The sequence below is a fragment of the Electrona antarctica genome (genome assembly GCF_951216825.1).
Source record: "Electrona antarctica genome assembly, chromosome: 10".
Classification (NCBI taxonomy): Eukaryota; Metazoa; Chordata; class Actinopteri; order Myctophiformes; family Myctophidae; genus Electrona; species Electrona antarctica.
The window spans coordinates 13276331-13295594 of NC_136791.1; the positions used below are offsets into that span (position 1 = coordinate 13276331).

The following is a 19264-nucleotide window of genomic DNA, read 5'->3' on the forward strand; positions in this document are numbered from 1 at the left end:
TGAATCATAATGTGGTGAGCTTACATGGAAATGAAAAATCATCACATTCCATGCTATACACACAAAGCTGTGCATAAAAAGTATATGCTTTAGTGAGCCTGATTAGTCTGATATTGAGAAATTACTCAGGTTGGGGCTGGAAAATAAAGGACAAAAAAAGATCTGTTTTCTCTGTATGTACTGTATTAAGGGGTCTCCCATTTCAGTGTCCTAATGTATCAGATTATATTGTATTGCAGACTGTATTTAAATATAGTGTTGGATAAGCAGAGTCAGATACAAAGGTATAGAGCGTCTCAGTCCCGCCCCCTCGAGAGACCGGGAAAATAATTCCCTGTTCATTTTCCTCATAGACTTTTCAAAAAGTATTTATTTAAAGACGTTTACGCTGCAGACAAAGCCAACTCGAGTTGTAACAAATCATGACAATAAACACAATGTTTTGGGCCGAACAAATAATTAGAAAGAAGAAAAAACAACACTTTTTTGTTGTTTTTCTTCTTTGTAATTATTTGTTTGGTCCAAAATATTGTGTTTGTTGTCATGATTTGTCACAACTTAGTTGGCTTTGTACGACGCTTATAAGGTCTTTAAATAAATACTTTTTGAAATGTCCATGAGGAAAATGCATTGGGAATTATTTCCTGGGCCTGGGGTCGTCATGAAAGGGGGCGGGACTGCGACACTATATCTTTGCTAAACAGGCCAGGTCTACTTATCTTTAACAACTGGTAACCTTGTACTCAACAATGTCAACAACAATAGTTTCAATGATGTAAATGTAGATTCCTGAGTGGTGGAATACGGATGTCCATAATGTGTTTAGTATGCACATTTGAATTGCACCTAACCACTTAAACTCTACACTGTACTTAGTTGACTGAAATCCCCCAGGGGTATAGGGCGGCCCCCTCCTTTTTTCCCTCAACACCAAATATCTTACCCGAAAATCGCCAATCTGAAAGCTCACAATGTAGTCACTGTATATTCACCCCAGGCGACCTACTGTATGGTAAATAATTGTCGGGTATTAAATGGTGCATTTATATAGCACCTTTATCCAAGGCGCTTTACAGAGATTGTGCATCAATTCACCCATTCACACACACATTCATACACCGATGGCGGCGGAAACCATGCAAGGCACCAACCAGCACATCAGGAGCAATTTGGGGTTCAGTGTCTTGCTCAAGGACACTTCGACACTAACTCTGGGGGAGCCCGGGTTCGAACAGGAAACCTTGCGGTTAGCATCCAGCCACTCTACCCCTGAGCCACCGCCGCCCACACATAAAACCCAACTGTGAATAAATGTCCCTTAACTGACATCTAGCTCGTTTCTTGGACTCGGTTGATAACACCACAGCTCTCTAACCATATAGGCTCTCCACAGTGATTCGACTTTCACAATCAGTTTTCAGAGTTCTATATTCTCCAGAGGCCCTGGTCTCTCTAGCATGGATTGTCCTTTGACTGTGCTGCAGGGCTGGACTGGGACAAAAATTCGGCCCGGGCATTTTCGCGTGAATTTGGCCCAGACCGGCCCACCACAACCAGCGCGCAGATAGGCAACATAATATTATGTGGCCCCCCCCCTGCACTGCACCGCCGGGGGGGGGTCAGGGGGGGGCGCTACCCCAGAATGGCAGCACGCCCGGACCTTTCCTGGTGGCCTGCCGCCTATTGGCCTGCCTGCCTGTCAAAAAAAAAAAGTTTTTTTTTTTTTTTTTTTTTTTATCATGGCGCCCCCCTACGGTCGCGGCCCACCGGGAAAATGCCCGGTATGCCCGGTGGCCAGTCCAGCCCTGCTGTGCTGTAGATGTTTTGTTTCGCCTCCATGTGGGCTTAATCCAGGTGGTTACACTTGTAGGAGAGCTCCAAACAGCCAGGGCTAGCCTGGTCCACTTTGTGGACAAGTATTGGCTTTAACACCACAAACTTGGTCCATGCTTTGTTGCTTTGGCCGTTATAAGCTTGGAAATTCACCTCCTGGAGACATTCAACATTTCGAACCACCTTTTGACAGACACCTTCACCTTTAATGTATACATTTTGTCATTTTGTCGTAATGTTTGGAATTAGTGGTAAATGCTTTCTTAATTAGTGGAATAGAAATGTTATTCTCTACAATTCACTTACTGTAAGTTTGTTTTAAGAAGTGCTACTGCCTCTGTGGGTGAGATTTTAAGCTATTCTGTTCTCAAAGAACAGGCTTTGTTCTAATGACTATAAATATACTGAGACACATCGTTTGAGAAATGCTACTGTATAATAGTACAATATGACATCTATTCCATATTCATGAACTAATATATGCATGTTGTGGCTGGTGAACATATCTTTGTGCTTGGTGATAAATAGCTTTGAATACATAAAACTGGATGCTGTTCCACTAAATTGTGCACGATTGTGCATCTCTTCGATGTGCATAATGTGCTGTGCTTGTGATGTATTATTTTATTTGCTGTGCTGTCTTGCTGGATTTCCCTTATGAAAAAACAAATCTTTCTATCTGAAGGTATTACTACGCCAAAATGTAATGTTTTCAACGTAATAGTGTATTTTCTACAACAGTTGAGCAGCCTTTACACTCTAAACTTCATATTGTACCGTCCGTAACCACGTGAACCCTAACATCCCCTTTCTTTTTTTTTCTTTTTCTTTTTATCCCACGATTTTGTAACCCATTTTTCACCCCTGTGTCAATTATCTAATGTGATCCTGGGCTCTACACACCCTCCGCCAACCTAGTCCCCATATATGGGGGACATGGGGAGAGCAACAGACTTGAACTCATGCTTCCTTCATGCCTGAGTGTCCAAGTTGCTCCTGACAGGGGGGAGTTTCCCTGGTTGGACGTAGCGCGTGGAAGGAACATGTTATTCCAACCAGTTCCTTTCCCCTCCATCAGGTGCCCTGGCTGGCCAGGGGGAGGCAGTTTAGAGACCAGGATTACTGCATGTTTTTTGTGAGGGTACCTACTAGGGGACACGGGGAGAACATGCAAACTCCACACAGAAAGGCCCTTTCGCCAACCCCGCCTCGGGTATGGGCACTGATGAGGTGGAGGAGGAAACACGGCGCCATGGCACCCACAGCGAGCGGGTATCGAACCCAGGACCTTCTAGCTGTGAGGCGACAGCACTAACAACTGTGCCACCGTGCCCCTCTAACATCCCTTTTCTGAGCATGTAGCGGGCAAATAAAAATTTGGCTAAAATAGCCAATCCACAACCTCACAACGTTGTGAGTAGTATCACTGGGGGATCCCAGTCCACAAAGGGTTTATTTATTTATTTATCAATTAAAGCAGGGGTCTTCAACATGTTTCAGCCCAAGGACCACTCTGTACTTTGTCTGTTCCTTTTCCCCTCTACACCAAACCTCTTTGCCAAAAATAACCGATCTACAAGCTTGTAGATCTGCTATTTTTGGCTAAAGTTCTCCCCAGAATAGCGATGCTAGGGTTCAGGTGGTTTATGTAAAAAAAAACATATATATAATTTCACACGGCCACCTGTAGTAACGCTGAGGACCCCCCTAGGGGTCTCGGACCCCCTGTTGAAGACCCCTGAGTTAACGGATTGTAGGCTGGGGTTTAGCCTACTTACGTAAATTTGCCAAAATGTATCCACTCTACATTACATGAAAATGTACCATCAATGTACAACAGTCATCCTCTGAAAGGTGGACAGTCCATTTTTACTCTTTAAGAGTTCAATTAACACTCTTTTGAATTTACAGCTGTCTCGTCAATGTTATTCAGACAGGGTATATCTCAAAGGACAACATCCTCTCCCACCAGAGAATAAATTCCCCTCTGATGGAAAATATTTGATAACTTAATAAAGTGTTAATGTGCAAAGACATAATGTTGCATGCACATATATATGACATATCCATTTGATTTCAGTCATATATACAGTCCCTCATCTTATTGCAGATTTGTTTTTCTTATTGCTGAGATGCTGAGATTGTATGAAGGCACGGGAAGATGCAAGCGCCCACTGTTTAACCCATTCAAATCGGGAAAGCATCTGTGTCATTTACATTTTTAAATGAGACGTAGCTTGCGGAGTTAGTTCATTCAGACAACCTCAAGGGGGTTCATGCCATGCTCAAAGGCGCATACTATACTCAAGGGGTTAACATGCTGCATTACTATGTGGGTGTACAAGTGTGTGCAAGTCCCTCACGTCATTCGCCGATGTGGCAGTCAGCTGACCAATTGGGCGGGCTACTTAAGCTCACCAGTCTGCATGCTCTTCCTGCCTTCCTCTGCATATGGTCCCTGGTTGTCTGTGATGTTTTTTCCCACCACCACCCCAGCACCACCGGTGGGCTCTGCTATTTATGTTCCCCATGGGGGGTTATTGTATATCTATCTCCCTGCTCTTAATATTTTATGTTGTTGCTTAACCGTGCCGAGCAGGGAGAAATCCAGCAGAGCCGAACACCAAGTCAAATATCATATGCACACTCATTACTCATTCTGTAATAAATATTGGTAAATCTATTCGTGAGTTGTCTGACTGAACCACTTTAACCATTATTTTATACTTCGACAAAAATATGAAAAAAGCCACCGCTCATCTGCCGATAGATTTAGGTGAGGTGCTGGAGTCACAAAAAATTATACATCATCATACATCATCTCTTGAACAACTGAATTTATGTGATTGGTTGGTTAAATTTACGTCATATTTGGCGGACATTTGACTGAATTTCTCCTTTCATTTTCAATGGCAAATATTGAGACATGTGGGGACAACAGATGTATATAGAATGAGCTAGCACCCCTCAAAACTCCAAAATAGTAAAAAAAGGCAAAGTAGTTTAGTGATAAGGGGTTTAGCATGGACGAAAATAGAGCCCTATATGTCTATTTGGTTAGACACATTGTCCATTCATTATCAATGGGAATTTAATGTTTGTGTCGGACAAAGTTTGTGCACACACACCAAAAGCTGGATATAGGAGGGGCTAGCGCCCTTCAAAAATAAAGTCAAGCTCCGCACACTCAAATCTGTGCACAATCGGGTATTTTTTATTGCATTCTTTGGCTACCTACCGGTATTCAAAAATAGCAGCTATCGATCTGAAGATCTAGATGTAGATCTGCTATTTTTGAAAATTCTGGAAAATCTGTGCCAATCTTTGAATATATATTTTATAAAGCGAATATTTCAAATCTTTGCTTCAGGAGGTCCCTGGAACCAAACATTTTGAGATGGGGGTGGGTGGCCAAATACATATAATTCTGGGTGGTCCTTGACATGAAAAGATGTTTTGAGGTTTGAGAACCACTTGCGCAGAAACATGCATTTTTCAGGAAATTGTTGGGAATGTGCCTTAGGTCTTGGGTTAAGATGTATTTCCACATCAGGTCACAGAGAGGCCAGATCGTGGGTTATTTTACTTGCACTGAGGCTTTGGGGGTATTTCTTTGTATTGCTATTGTTTGTTTATTATTGATGTTTTGTTTTTAAACAATGTTGAGCCTCATTGAGCCTACAGGATGAGGACAACGACACATTTCCAGCTCTCTCGTTAATAATAAATAAAGTTGAAATGATGCAAAAGACCAGTTTGGGTGAGTTCCTGCCTGGATCCAATTAGGTTACTTTGGACTCATTCTTAAAATTCCATTTCTAAATGAGTTCTTTCATTTGTTGTTAAATGCTGGCAGACTCATATGTGACTGAAACCGAGGCAGTATATAAGCCTGTGGGTTTAGATTGATTACATGACCCTGTATGAGTGGGTAGATCTTCAATCTTTTGTGTTGCAATAACCGACTCATTGTATACATATTCAGGTATAGAAAATGTGTGTTATGCAAATGATCCTTCAACAGCTGTTCAGTGTAACATATTAATATTGTATAAGTCAGTGGTTCTCAAAGTGGGGTCTGGTCTGGGACCCCCAGGGGTCCTTAAGGGAGTTCCAGGGAGTTCCTGGTTAACACTCTGAGCGCTCAGGACGGAGTTCTCTGCCCTATCAATTACGGAGATTGATCAAAAGGACGGAGATTATTGATATCAAAACCGATTGCATCGCTCCACAGGCTGGGAGCGTCTGTTACGCAACACTCATTGTTATTTTCCGGTGGCACGTCATCGAAAATGTCCCCCCCCCCATTTTAGCCGACGAGATCGAAAATCTTAAAACGTTAATAACTCTTGATCTAAATCATTCTGTCCAATTCTAAGAAAAGATTATGTGTTAGACGGCCCATCGCAGTCCCGTTGCAAGTCGCGTTAGAATTAATCATACCTCCCGTTGTTGTCGATCGCATCGAGAGTGTTTTGGCTACATCAAGCTACTTCAGCCACATCCGGGATAGCATCCGGTGCGTCGCTAAATGTGCTCCGTCACTATAAATCGCTCGGCGCTATGATTTAATGGATTAAATAACCCTGGGCGTTTGGGGTGTTAAATGATAGATAGTTAGGAACCAAATGTACCCTTATGGCTTCCATGACATTTGTACACTCTCAGAGTTAATTAACATTGATTTTACAATATAAATTGGGGTCCGCAGCTAACCTGACTCCGCCAGATGGTGGCAGTACCATCTGGCGGAGTCAGGTTAGTCCACAGCCTAATGCATGTCAAACCTGGTTTGGTTGAGAATCACTGCTAGAGCCGTAAAGATCTTCTCATATGGGGGTCCCTGGCATATCTCTTCAAATGGGGGTCTGAAGTGTCAATTTGGGGGTCCTTGACATGAAAACGTGACATGAGAAACCACTGGTATAAGTGAAGGAGCCTTCAGTGTGTTGTGGCTGACACACACCTATAGTGGCACAGTACAGGACTGCTCACAACTGTTGATGCACACAGTAAAAATCCTCAGCCTTGATAACTCTGCAGATTCATTTTTGTATATGCTTCCAGAGTTAACGTAACACTGGAGATGTTACGGTATAGAAACAATACTGGTTTTACATTTTTTATTCAGCACCAAAAACAACTTTCCTAATCTCAAATGCCATAAATACTGGTAATGTTTGATGATTATGCTTTATAAACATAACAAAAGTCATATTTAGCTAACGGGAAGCTACATTATAAGAGGGCACATTTTTCCTCTTAGTCTTAAGGTGCACTTAGTGCCTTTTGGGCTCAATACTGTTATGACACCAAATGGAACACCAGCTACCAACAGTCATAAAAAAGTGTGGCTCCTTATCTCCTTCAAAACCGCCATACAATAGCACCTACAGGTATTTACAATGTGTAACTGTCGCTGTCCCTGTTACCAGAAATCACATTTCTTTTTTGTATTATGATGACAGACCCGATGATGACCATTTGATAAGCATTGGTCATGTTTGCTGCCTTGCTCAAAATAAATCCATATATTTTTTCATCAAAGACGGAGTGCCTTCGAATCCTTTTCTTTGCAAGTCTACAGGTTACACCTTTTGGGAATGAAGCAGTACTACAGTACATTGAAACCCCCTTTTTTTTGTTCATGTTCCTAGACCTACAGTACCTGCAAAGAGCACCTAATAAGAGCCACTGACAGCTCCTCTTTTCTCTTTTTTTAAACTAGTATATGATGTTTTGCATATTATTGTTTGTATTTAAATGTGAATTAAACAAGCTCTTTAGTGCTTTATGTGTCATCCATTTAGCACCTTTCGTATACATTTGTACCACTGTACTTTCAAAACTCAAAACTCAAAACTAAAACAACTTAGATGCAAACACAACACCATGCTTCCTTTAGGTTGAGTGAATATGCCAGATGTGGACACATGACGTGGAAGTTTTAAATCAGTCACTCACAATAAATTTGGAGCAATTTCATTCCTTATTGAAACAGGCTAATCTCTATTGTGACGCTGAAGGTGGACTGTCATAACATTCCTAATCGAACTAAACATTGTAAATGTTGACCTTGAAGGGCAGCATTAGGTTAGGTTCCTATATTGTAGGCCTATACCACTCTTCAGAGGACGCATCAGTAGTTAGGCGCCAATATGTCTTATTCACTTTACTCTGCACGCTGCGTTTCTCTCCTGATTAGAACATCTTTGCAAAGTTATATGGATTCTGCTAAACGGGACATATTTCTAAGTCAAGGACGAATCGCTATACAGCAGGTTTGCTTTGATTTATTGCCCATTTGCCCACACTTATCGCTGTGAGAAACGTATCATAATATGCAAAGCCATGATGCTCACTCACTCACAAAGGGGGGGAACAACAAACAAACAAAAAGGGGGGGAAATAACATATTTGAACAGCTTACCTTCTGCGAGCAGGCGCATCGCATGCACAAAGGAGGGGTCTAGCGTATCCTTTTCGACCGTCAGTTCAGGTAAGTACTTGTCTTGATGCATTATAGCGTATCTCTTCACCGATTGCGCAGGTGAGACGAAAGAAGTAATGCGCGTCGGAATGCAAGTCTATACTCTCTTGATCACAAGTCCGTCCGTACGGTTCAGCACAGTGCAGGAAACCAAACAATCTTCAGACTTCACAGATCATCCACGCAACGGGTTTGACTGAAGAGTGAGTTGAATTCAGACTCAGAGGTGTGTGAGTGTGAGCCCATTTCTCCGAACCCTGTGCTCCCTCTTGTAAGCTACTCAGCACCTCGTCGGAGACTCTCTCTGCCAGTCTGTCTCTCTCAGAGCTGCAAGCCGTCTAGAATGCTCCCCGCCCCTCGGTACCATTATTGGCCATATCCTAGGACAGCTGGAGTTGCTGGCAAGACATCTTGCTGTCCAGGCAGGACACTACACGATTGAAGTTGCACTTGGCAGGAACCCAATTCAATCAATATAGGTGTAGTCTCTCTTTTAATAATATAGGCTACCGCTACATCAATGCATTTGCCCTATTGACATTTAGAGCAACCCCCCAAAAAAAAGAAGGAAAGAAAGAAAATACAAAATAAATGTAAAATGAAACCATGACATTTTCGCCTGCCTTAATTGTGAGCGATCGGCTACAATTGAAGTTGCAGGAACGAGGAACCCAGTTTTATTTAGTCAAATAGAGAGAGAGAGAGAGAGAGAGAGAGAGAGAGAGAGAGAGAGAGAGAGAGAGAGAGAGAGAGAGAGAGAGAGTCAGCGCAGTATGCAAAACGATAATGTCAAACAGCGCTATAGTAAGTTATTATAGTAAGTTCAGCAACACCAAGCAAATAAATTACAATGTGGTGGTGGCCCAGGCGAGTGTGTTTGAGGTAATTGGTATACTCCAGTAATCTGCAGAGCGGGCTGCTCATTATTTTCATGACTGGGGGGAGAGAGAGAGAGAGAGGAGAGAGAGAGGAGAGAGAGAGAGGAGAGAGAGAGAGAGAGAGAGAGAGAGAGAGAGAGAGAGAGAGAGAGAGAGAGAGAGAGAGAGAGAGAGAGAGACACACACACACAGACCTGCACCTGAAGTGCCAGTGTCGCTGTCCATGTTGCTGGTTGCAGACTAGACCATGCTGTCGCTGTCCATGGTGCAGCTGCTGCATGTTGCAGACTAGACCATGCTGTCGCTGTCCATGGTGCTGCATGTTGCAGACCATGCTGTCGCTGTCCATGGTGCTGCATGTTGCAGACCATGCTGTCGGCTTGTCGCTGTCCATGGTGCTGCATGTTGCAGACCATGCTGTCGCTGTCCATGGTGCTGCATGTTGCAGACCATGATGTCGCTGTCCATGGTGCTGCATGTTGCACATTTAGTCACATTTTAGTAATCTGAAATGTTTTAGTTTTAGTCTAGTTTTATTCAACTAAATATCTAAAGATCTTTTGTCTAAGTGTACAGTTAATTTTGTAGACTGATTTTACACGTGGTTTTACACTTGTTTGCAGATATACAAGCTCACGAAGCTTTGTGAGCTTGTAGATCTGCTTTTTTCAGAGTGAAACAAGTGCAACCAAACCCTCCCTCCCTAACATTTTATTTTTATTTATTTTTTAATTTGTTGACAAAATTGCCAATATACAGTAATTAGTCTTAGTTTTAGTCACCATAGTTGAGATTTGATTTAGTTTTCATTTAGTTTTGTGAGGTGAAAAAAGGTAGTCAACAAACATTTTTGAGTGGTGTAAACCACTCCTACAACTGGCTTTGTTAGTCTGTCTGTCTGTCTGTCTGTCTGTCTGTCTGTCTGTCTGTCTGTCTGTCTGTCTGTCTGTCTGTCTGTGCAGAAAAAATGAGCATGGTTGCTACGGTCACCCAGTTCACCCGGGTGTGATTTCATTACGTCAGACCACACCTGATCAGGCTATATAAGACCTTACACCACTCAGTTCACACGGGTGTGATTTTTAGTAATACTGGTAGTTTTACTTGACGTAATCAACACTGCTATCCATGGTGCTGCATGTTGCACACATGGCTGTTTTGCATTGTGATTTGTAATTTAACCTTAAAGAGATTTAAAAAAAAAAAAAAAAAAAAGTAACTAAGGGAAATTCAAAATCTAGCCTATTTGAGTAAAAGTACAACAGTATTGGTATCAAAATGTGCTTAAAGTACCATTAAAGTAGAAAGTACTGATTATGCAGAATTTGTCCCATCTTATCTTATCCCATATTATTAAGTGTTCAAATGTATAATATTCATTTGAAAATTGCAGATCTGTATAGAGGGCTGAAGTGGGTAATAGTGCCGAAGTGTACATTTGTTGTACAGATGAGAGATTTACCAATCCAGAGATAAAAACGCACGCACTAACTAAAATGGGCATAGATATTGATGTATTGATTGAATACTTTATTAACAGTTCTCAGAAAAGCACAGGAAAGTACAGTGCAATACACTGTATGCTAAGAGTATTTAAACCCAAGAAAGCCATATTTGCTTGTTTCCACTGATGAATTGAACATGGAGGACTCCCAATGTAAACAAGCTTTAATGCTTTTCTGGTTACCCATATAATTCCAAATAGTAGCCAGGGTTTTACAGCATTTTGAGAATTAAACACCCGTATCAAATAGTAGGTGGATCCTAAATATATACATTTGAGTCAGTTGAGCGCACATTTGTGGACACATTCCTCTGAGCGCACATTTCTGTGGACACGGTGGCCAAGTCATAGACAGTGACGTATGCGGAAGTGGATTGAACTGGGAACCTCACGGTTTCCATCCAGCCACTCTACCCAGTCTACCGGCAACTGTACACCTGAGCCGCAGTGGAAAGTGCGGCAGTCCTGCAGAGAAAGTTTCCCAATGCACGGCAGAAGGGATGTAGTGGACCAGATTGATTGAATACAAGGCACATAAGAGAGTATGATCATGGTTTTATCAATGAGAACAGGACAGTTTTCTGAGACAAAACACACTGTTGAAAGTCAATTTAGTTTATGGTCAGATATGGTCCCGGGTATGCACTCGGGACCACTTGGCAGATGTTGTGGTAGTGTGAATGCTGCGTACTGTTCCTCAGAGCGGATCACCCAACCATTCCCGGGACCACTTGGAGGTTGTCTGGGACCGATTGAAGTGTACTCGGATATGGATCGCTGCAATGAGAAATCATTGAATACAGTTGAATGAAGTGTACTCGGATATGGATCGCTGCAAGGACAAAGCATTGAATACAGTTGAATGAAGTGTACTGGGATATGGATCGCTGCAAGGACAAAGCATTGAATACAGTTGAATGAAGTGTACTGGGATATGGATCGCTGCAATGAGAAAGCATTGAATACAGTTGAATGAAGTGTACTGGGATATGGATCGCTGCAATGAGAAAGCATTGAATACAGTTGAATGAAGTGTACTGGGATATGGATCGCTGCAAGGACAAAGCATTGAATACAGTTGAATGAATTGTACTCAATTGGCCAATGTGAATCATGGCCAGCGGGGACCAGGCAATCGTATTCGGGAACAGTTTGAACTTTGAATCAAACAGACTTAGTGTGAATCTTACATGTTACACGATACTGCAGCTTCCTACACAGTCCAGCCTTTAATGATCATAGTCAAAGTTGAAGGAATTAATTATTACTATTATTATGATTAGTATTGACAGTATTAGTTATATTGTTTTTTATAATGACCTCTGAAATGTATGATCATGTCCTTTGTTTTTGATGTACTTTAGCTCCAAGAAAGATTCCACTCCAACTTCTCAATGCCTGGGCCATGGCTGGATTCATTATTGTGCAGCAGACATTTCGCCTGCACATTTCATATGGTCCTCTCTTTACTTTGGCACATGTTTGTGTACAGAATATAAAGCGAAGATGCAATATATCCCTGAGGGGGTGAGTCAGTATAGGCGAACATAATGAATCTGATGAAATGCAGTTTACTTTTACCCTTATTTGTGTTTGTCAGAAAATCCAATATCCAACCCACCAGATTGTGACTCAACTCATCCCACTCATCACTGGTCATCCCAGGGTCATTTCTCGCTGCAACATTGTTTATTCTTTATTGCAAATGGGTTTTTCTTCTGCTTTCTATGCAGGCATATGAGCTGTTGTTTTCATCTGCTTAGATGTAATTCCAGGATGGATGAGCAGCACAGCATGAAGCCAGTATTATTATTGCAGTACGTGCTTGGTGATACATCAACCACTTTCAACCGTGGCATGCCTATTTGGGCATATCGTATAGGCAAATTTTCCAAAATGTTTTAAAAACAGTCAAAAATAGCAAAGATAGCAGATCCACAAGCTCACAACACGTCACATCATGACAGGCTAAGTATACAGGGCAAGTGGTTAATATTGTTTTTATAGTTCATTCTGACTTTAACCATACACTACATAAAAATAGCTAGATTACATACCAAAATATAGGTCCTTATGTTGCAGCTATACTATGGACGGTGGAGTAAAGAACAAAAATAGCTGATCTACAAGCTCAGTAGCTCACAGTGTCATGATGTGATGTGTTGTGAGCTTGTGGATCTGCTATCTTCGCTATTTCTTGACTATTTTTAAATCATTTTTGACTATTTGCCTATACTTTGCCAGTTTGAAAGTCGTTGTATCACCAAGCAATTGATGACAATGATGAGAATTATGAGCATTTCTATTATTTCACACATGACAAAACAAAGAGAAATAGAGACATAAACAGCTCTACACATGTTTCAATGAAAGAAAGTTCACATCATAGATATGAACATATTTGTATGATTTATAGTGTTGTTTTGCCTTTTGTTATACTACGCATTGTTTTGTTGCAGTTTTTGTCATTATATTTCAGTATGAAACATGTGATGTTCAACTGCATGAAGAATTCCCCATAAGAGTATATTTTTTATAAAGGCAGGTCATAAACTATGGGGTTTTACAACTCTCTAGTGGTCAAAGTAGAACATTGCAACATTCACGTTTTTTTTTGCCTTTGGATAGATTTTTGCAGCATTTGGTTATAAAAGTTTTTTTCAGAAGCAGAACTTCAAGTAGGCTAACTATGCATGCTTTGCTGTAAAGTACAGTACAGTACATACTTTGCTTGTACAGCCATGTATGGCCATGTGTAGGATATATAAATTGTACAGCCTCACAATCTATGGTTGTGTAGATGGAATTTTACTTCCTTCTTACATTATTTTATTCTATGCAAGTTGCACTGTTTCTAGTTTCTACAGTATTGTCCCCCCCCCCCCCACACACACACAATTTTATTTTATTATGCATTTTTAATAATTAATATTTACATTGTCATACTGTTGAGGCCAGTACAATAATTTGACTCCATAAAATGTGGTCACAGCTTTGTGACCATGTGTCACGTGATGATAAAAACCCATTGGCCTATTAAGGCTCTAGGCACATGAGCCATTTTGGAAATCACATACTCTTCCTACTTCCAGGCCTTGATAGCCTACTAAAGATACTCATTCTGTTCCATTGTAAATTACCTTGCGTTCTCAAACTTTTTAATTTCAAGGACCCCCACAACTCTGAGAGTGTACAAATGGAACCAAATGGATCCAAAATGGCGTATGTGACTACTATGTGCATAGATCCATTTTGTGGAACAAACACCAAACCCTCAACCTGAAACAACACTGACTCAAATGTAACGCTCACTTTCAGCGTTCTGTGAATATTCTTTCAGGAGAAATTCATTTAAAATGAACCACTTAGCAGCATACATGTAACTTTCTTCTTGTACCCTGGATTTGAACCCAGTTTCCTGCGCAATTGGGGTGCCATTTTTACCATTGAGCTAATAGAGCCTGTCTGCTTGTTCAGGGGATTAATTGAATCTTCATCAGGTCACAAAATTCACATCAGATCTGTTGTCCATGACCTAAATGTCTCAATAGAAGAGCAAGGAGACCAAATGCAAATAAGTTATATTGTATTAACATACTCTACCATACAGATTGTATAAGTTATATTGTATTAACATACTCCACCATACAGCTTGTATAAGTTATATTGTATTAACATACTCCACCATACAGATTGTATAAGTTATATTGTATTAACATACTCCACCATACAGATTGTATAAGTTATATTGTATTAACATACTCCACCATACAGATTGTATAAATTATATTGTATTAACATACTCCACCATACAGATTGTATAAGTTATATTGTATATATTACTCCACCATACAGATTGTATAAGTTATATTGTATTAACATACTCCACCATACAGATTGTATAAGTTATATTGTATTAACATACTCCACCATACAGATTGTATAAGTTATATTGTATTACTCCACCATACAGATTGTATTATATTAACATACTGCATATAGAATGGACAAAATTACTTTTTGTTCATTAAAGGATTGTTACATAGTGCCACTTTAACTATTATTAGGAGGAGGTCTTGTTATTTTACATAAATTAACTTTACTTTATGTTTTGTCTATATATTTGTTTATATTATGTTTAGGCCTCAGGCACTGAATAATATGCAGAACCATGACAGCATTTCATTACGGGTAGAAATAATCCACACTATTAATTGCTCCAGTCCCTCCTGCTGGTTTTAAGTGAATAACATCCAGTGCATTTTCTCACTGAAATTATTTTTTCTCAGAGTGGAAACCCTATAAGTAGCAGTCCTTATAGTGTCTTGAGACAACTTGAAATTTAGCACTATATAATAAAATGGAATTGAATTGAATGTGAATTGAATTTGTTTCTTGCAATGGTACATTTAATAATGATCTGTGATGAGAAATATAAATGTGCATAGTTAATTGACTGCAATCAATGCAGCATCTATATGCTAGTATTAGGATTAAGACTACATGTCTATGTGTCAGGTAAGGGTTATTTCTCATGAAAAATGGTTTGTCTCAATATGTGACAATTGTACATGCATTTTATAACGGTATGGTCAATTTTATTGCCTCATTTGCCTCAGTTGCACATTGTCCAAGACCAAACGTCCCTGGCCTTTTTGTAACTATTGATAAGAGGTCACTTTAAAAAAGAAGATAAGAGGGTTTCATTGCATTTCATGTTGAAATGCAGTGGTTCTCAAACATGACATGTAGCCTATTCGGCTGTGGACCCCCATTTGAAATTATGTTGAGCCAGGGACCCCCATAGGACCCCCATAAGAATGTTGCTTCTTGGGTTAGATATATATTTAGTAGCCTACTGGGGTAAGAGTGGAGACAGTGAAACCTATGATTCTGAATGATCATTATGCCTACACTAGAGCGGTGCCCGGGGGGGCATGCAGCGCCCGTGGGAGCCTGAGCAGGGGCCCTGCCCAGAGCCCGGGCAGAGGACTTTTGTGGCGGTTCTGGACAGATGTCAGAAGTTATGTCTCGACACCGGGCACTGCACTCCCTGTGGGAGTGTGGAACACGTGTGTCGAATTTGAAGTAGGGTGAACGGTATCTCGTGGATCTACGTGGATATGTTACACATACACGTGACACACACACTAGAGACTTGGTGCATTTAGATTACAGTATGGGGCCCACTGGAACTCTCTCAAGTTCCCCTGGTGGGCCCCAGAATCCACTTTGAGAATAACTGACGTAGTGAATTGCTTAGTGAACCATGTGCAGCTAGCCCCTCCCCCATTTTAACTAATGAATGGACGCCGCCGGAGTTAGGTAATTATTTGCTTGTGTGTTTATGGCCTTGTTGTCTTTAGTTGTCTTTACTGGCCTATAGCAGATTGTCCCCTCAACACTCTCAGGTCACTGAACGATCTCACAGTGAACAGGTAAGAAACGAGTCATTTTGTGTGATAAGGTTAGTATGTGTACCACCGTGACTGTTCTTTCAAACTGCAGCTGCAGGCACTGTATCGTAAGCTCTTTATTAAATAAGCAATTGATATTTTCCGACTCGGCTGTGGCTGGATGATCAGAGAGAGCAATCATGTTGTTGCACTGCTTTTCACTGCCTAAAAGGGGATTAGGTGTGACGTGTGGGCACACTGACTCGACACAGTACTTATGTTGAGAAAAAGGTGGAATCATGGAAAACAAACGACACACGCACACGCGCGCGCACACGCACGCACACAGATCGTCACTTGAATAATAATTAAGCTGTTCAAAAAATACACTTTTGGTATAGGCTACTGCTAATTTTTGGATAGAATGTGCAGCCAGGTTATACACAAACAGACAGCCATAGTTGTAGAAAAACACCCAAACTCATGAGGGGGAAAAATATATTAGACTACAGCTAGGCCTACAATTATTTTGTTCTGGTTCCTCTGACATTGTAGCAGAAATAAAAATAGACATAAATGATAACAAGAAAAAAGGAATAGTCTCTTTGACTATTCCATATGCAGCAATGTATTATAGCAGTAATAAATAGTAAGACAGAATAACACAGTGTGTTTGTTATAGCTCAGTTGAGGTGCTTGAAGGTGCTGTGTGCATGCAGGGCCGGATTAACCCCCCAAGGGCCCCAGGGCTAGACAACATTTCAGGGCCGCCTTAGGCTTCGCCGCGCGGGGCAAAAAAAATTGGGGTATTTTTTTTTAAATGTTGCTTTAATTTTGGGGCACCCATAGCCCCCCCAAAAAGAGAGAGCCAGGCAGGCATGCAAACAAACAGACAGACAGACAGACAGACAGACAGACAGACAGACAGACAGACAGACAGACAGACAGACAGACAGACAGACAAATCACAGTAAGAGAGATGAGCAATAAAGAAATAGTAGGCCTACAGCCACTGCACACAAATGGCAAATAAAGTCTATTCTTCTATTCTAATAGTGCACTCATGCAGTCAGGCACGGGGCTGGGCTAACTGGCGCCCTGGGCAACCCCCCCCTGAGTGTCCCCCCCCCCCCCCCCAAATCGAAAACGTTTGGCCTTTCTTCCCCCTTCATACAATATCAACAGCGTATTATTAGATTTCAAAGCATGAACAGCATACAGCACTTTCAGACTGGCTGAAAGATATGAACACACTGTTATCAACAATACTTAACAGCATGAGAGAGAGGCCGCGTCAACTGTCACCGTAAACATGACAGACGGACAGATGGACAAACCATCCATCCGTCTGTAGTCGGCGCCCCCCAGTGGTTGGCGCCCTGGGCAATTGCCCACTTTGCCAGTGCCTTCCGTCGGCCCTGCATGCAGTTGCCAGTTTTTCAGCAAAATATTGGGGTTATTTTGGTACCCAGCCCCCCAAAAGAGAGAGAGAGAGAGAGAGGGGCGGCCCACCCTAGCCCAAGATCCGGCTCTGTGTGCAAGGTTTCTCTATCATAATCATGCAACCAATAGTCCATGATTACTACATAACTACTACATAATAGTGCATGAATAGTGCATGATTACTACATAACTACTACATAATAGTGCATGAATAGTGCATGATTACTATACATAAATCGAATAAACAATAATCATCAAACAAATCATCTGCCATAGCTGGGGAAAGTTCACTAACCTTTTTGTTGTGTTTTTGTTTCTGTGCAGATTGATTTAAAGATGAAAGCAGTGCTAGTTGTGCATGGTGGGGCGTGGGCCATCCCAGAAGAACTGTCCAAGGCGTCTGTTGAAGGAGTGCAGAGTGCAGCACGTCAAGGCTTTTCAGTGCTGAAGAGTGGAGGATGTGCTCTGGATGCTGTCGAGGTGGCCGTGAGGGCAATGGAAGATAACACTGCATTTGATGCAGGTAGGCATCAGACAGGTGTACAGTAGAACACATTCATCAGTTGACTTTGATAGCAAAACAAAACAAAAGGTCTATTGATAAGGCACATTTGAAAAGCCATTGTGCAAAAGTACAGAAGCAGGAAGAGGGAAAAAAACATGAACTTAATAAAATAGGTGGTGAAATGGAAAAGAAGAGCAATAAAAAGAGTTCAAAGCAATAAATAGAAGTGCGTAAAGGAAGTGTTGCACCTTGCTGTGGAGAATAAGATCAAGACAGTCTTTGATGAGTTGTAAAGCAAAAGGTATTTTATTGCGGATGCGGGGAATGGGATCGAGGGAGTTGCTGTGGCTGCTTGTAGAATCTGAGTGGGTGTTTCTATTGCACGGAGTGAGAGTGACGGTAAACCTGAGGAAGACACAGAAGTCGGGATGAAATATGTAGACAGAAGAGGGATTGGACTGTAGCAGTCCAATCCCCAGGGTTTACACTGGCGTGTCTACTTTATCCCCCATCCAGGAGAGGCTCTGTACCAAAACACAGGATTTACTGTAAGCTTCATTCATACTTAGTTGCACATTGTGTCTCGCCCCGACAATTGCAGATCTACAAGCTCACGATGCATGGCAACGCGACGGGTCGTGAGCTTGTAGATCTTTCGGTGCAAGACACTGGCGAGCAACAAAGTGTTAGAGTAAGGTGTTGGAGTCAATCCACTGGTCACAGTCTGTGAGCTAAATCCAAGTTCAAATTCCTTTTCATTCTCTCTCTCTCTCTCTCTCTCTCTCTCTCTCTCTCTCTTTCTCTTTCTCTCACTCTTACCTCACATTAGTTTAGAGCAGTGGTTCTCAAACTTTTGTGTCTCAGGTTACCCCTGTAAATAACGTTTTCGTCCAAGGCACCCCTGAATTACATTGTGACTTTATAGAACCTTACATTTTTGTTGAACCCAGCATACATTCTGGGGGGAACATTCACCAAAAATAGCAGATTTACAAGCTCACAACGAGCCACATATAACCAATATTGTTATATAGGGTTTAAGTGGTTAAACTGAAGTGATATTGATGAATTCCAAATATTATCAAAGTATTCTGCCGCACCCCTGGACTCATTGTGTCACGTCATCATAGAGTATTAAAAGGATAGAGACTGAACCGGAGCAATAGCCCCCCCCCCCCCCCCCCCCCCCAAATCATGGAAGCTTTGAGAAGGAAG

At 41.4% G+C, this 19264-nt stretch overlaps 2 protein-coding genes across 2 annotated transcripts in view; one reads left to right on the plus strand and one right to left on the minus strand.

The window, feature by feature from the left end:
• The window catches only part of khdrbs2 (KH domain containing, RNA binding, signal transduction associated 2), a gene marked incomplete at both ends in the record, with an annotated part of 102114 nt that extends 93760 nt beyond the window's left edge, over positions 1-8354 (minus strand). Inside the window, one exon of the mRNA XM_079512827.1 lies at positions 8264-8354. Coding sequence (XP_079368953.1) covers positions 8264-8354 — 91 coding nt within the window. The remainder of the gene's footprint in view (positions 1-8263) is intronic.
• The window catches only part of LOC306930710 (isoaspartyl peptidase/L-asparaginase), a gene marked incomplete at its 3' end in the record, with an annotated part of 141763 nt that overhangs the window by 115591 nt on the left and 6908 nt on the right, over positions 1-19264 (plus strand). The window contains exon 4 of the mRNA XM_079511804.1: positions 17869-18067. Coding sequence (XP_079367930.1) covers positions 17869-18067 — 199 coding nt within the window. The remainder of the gene's footprint in view (positions 1-17868; positions 18068-19264) is intronic.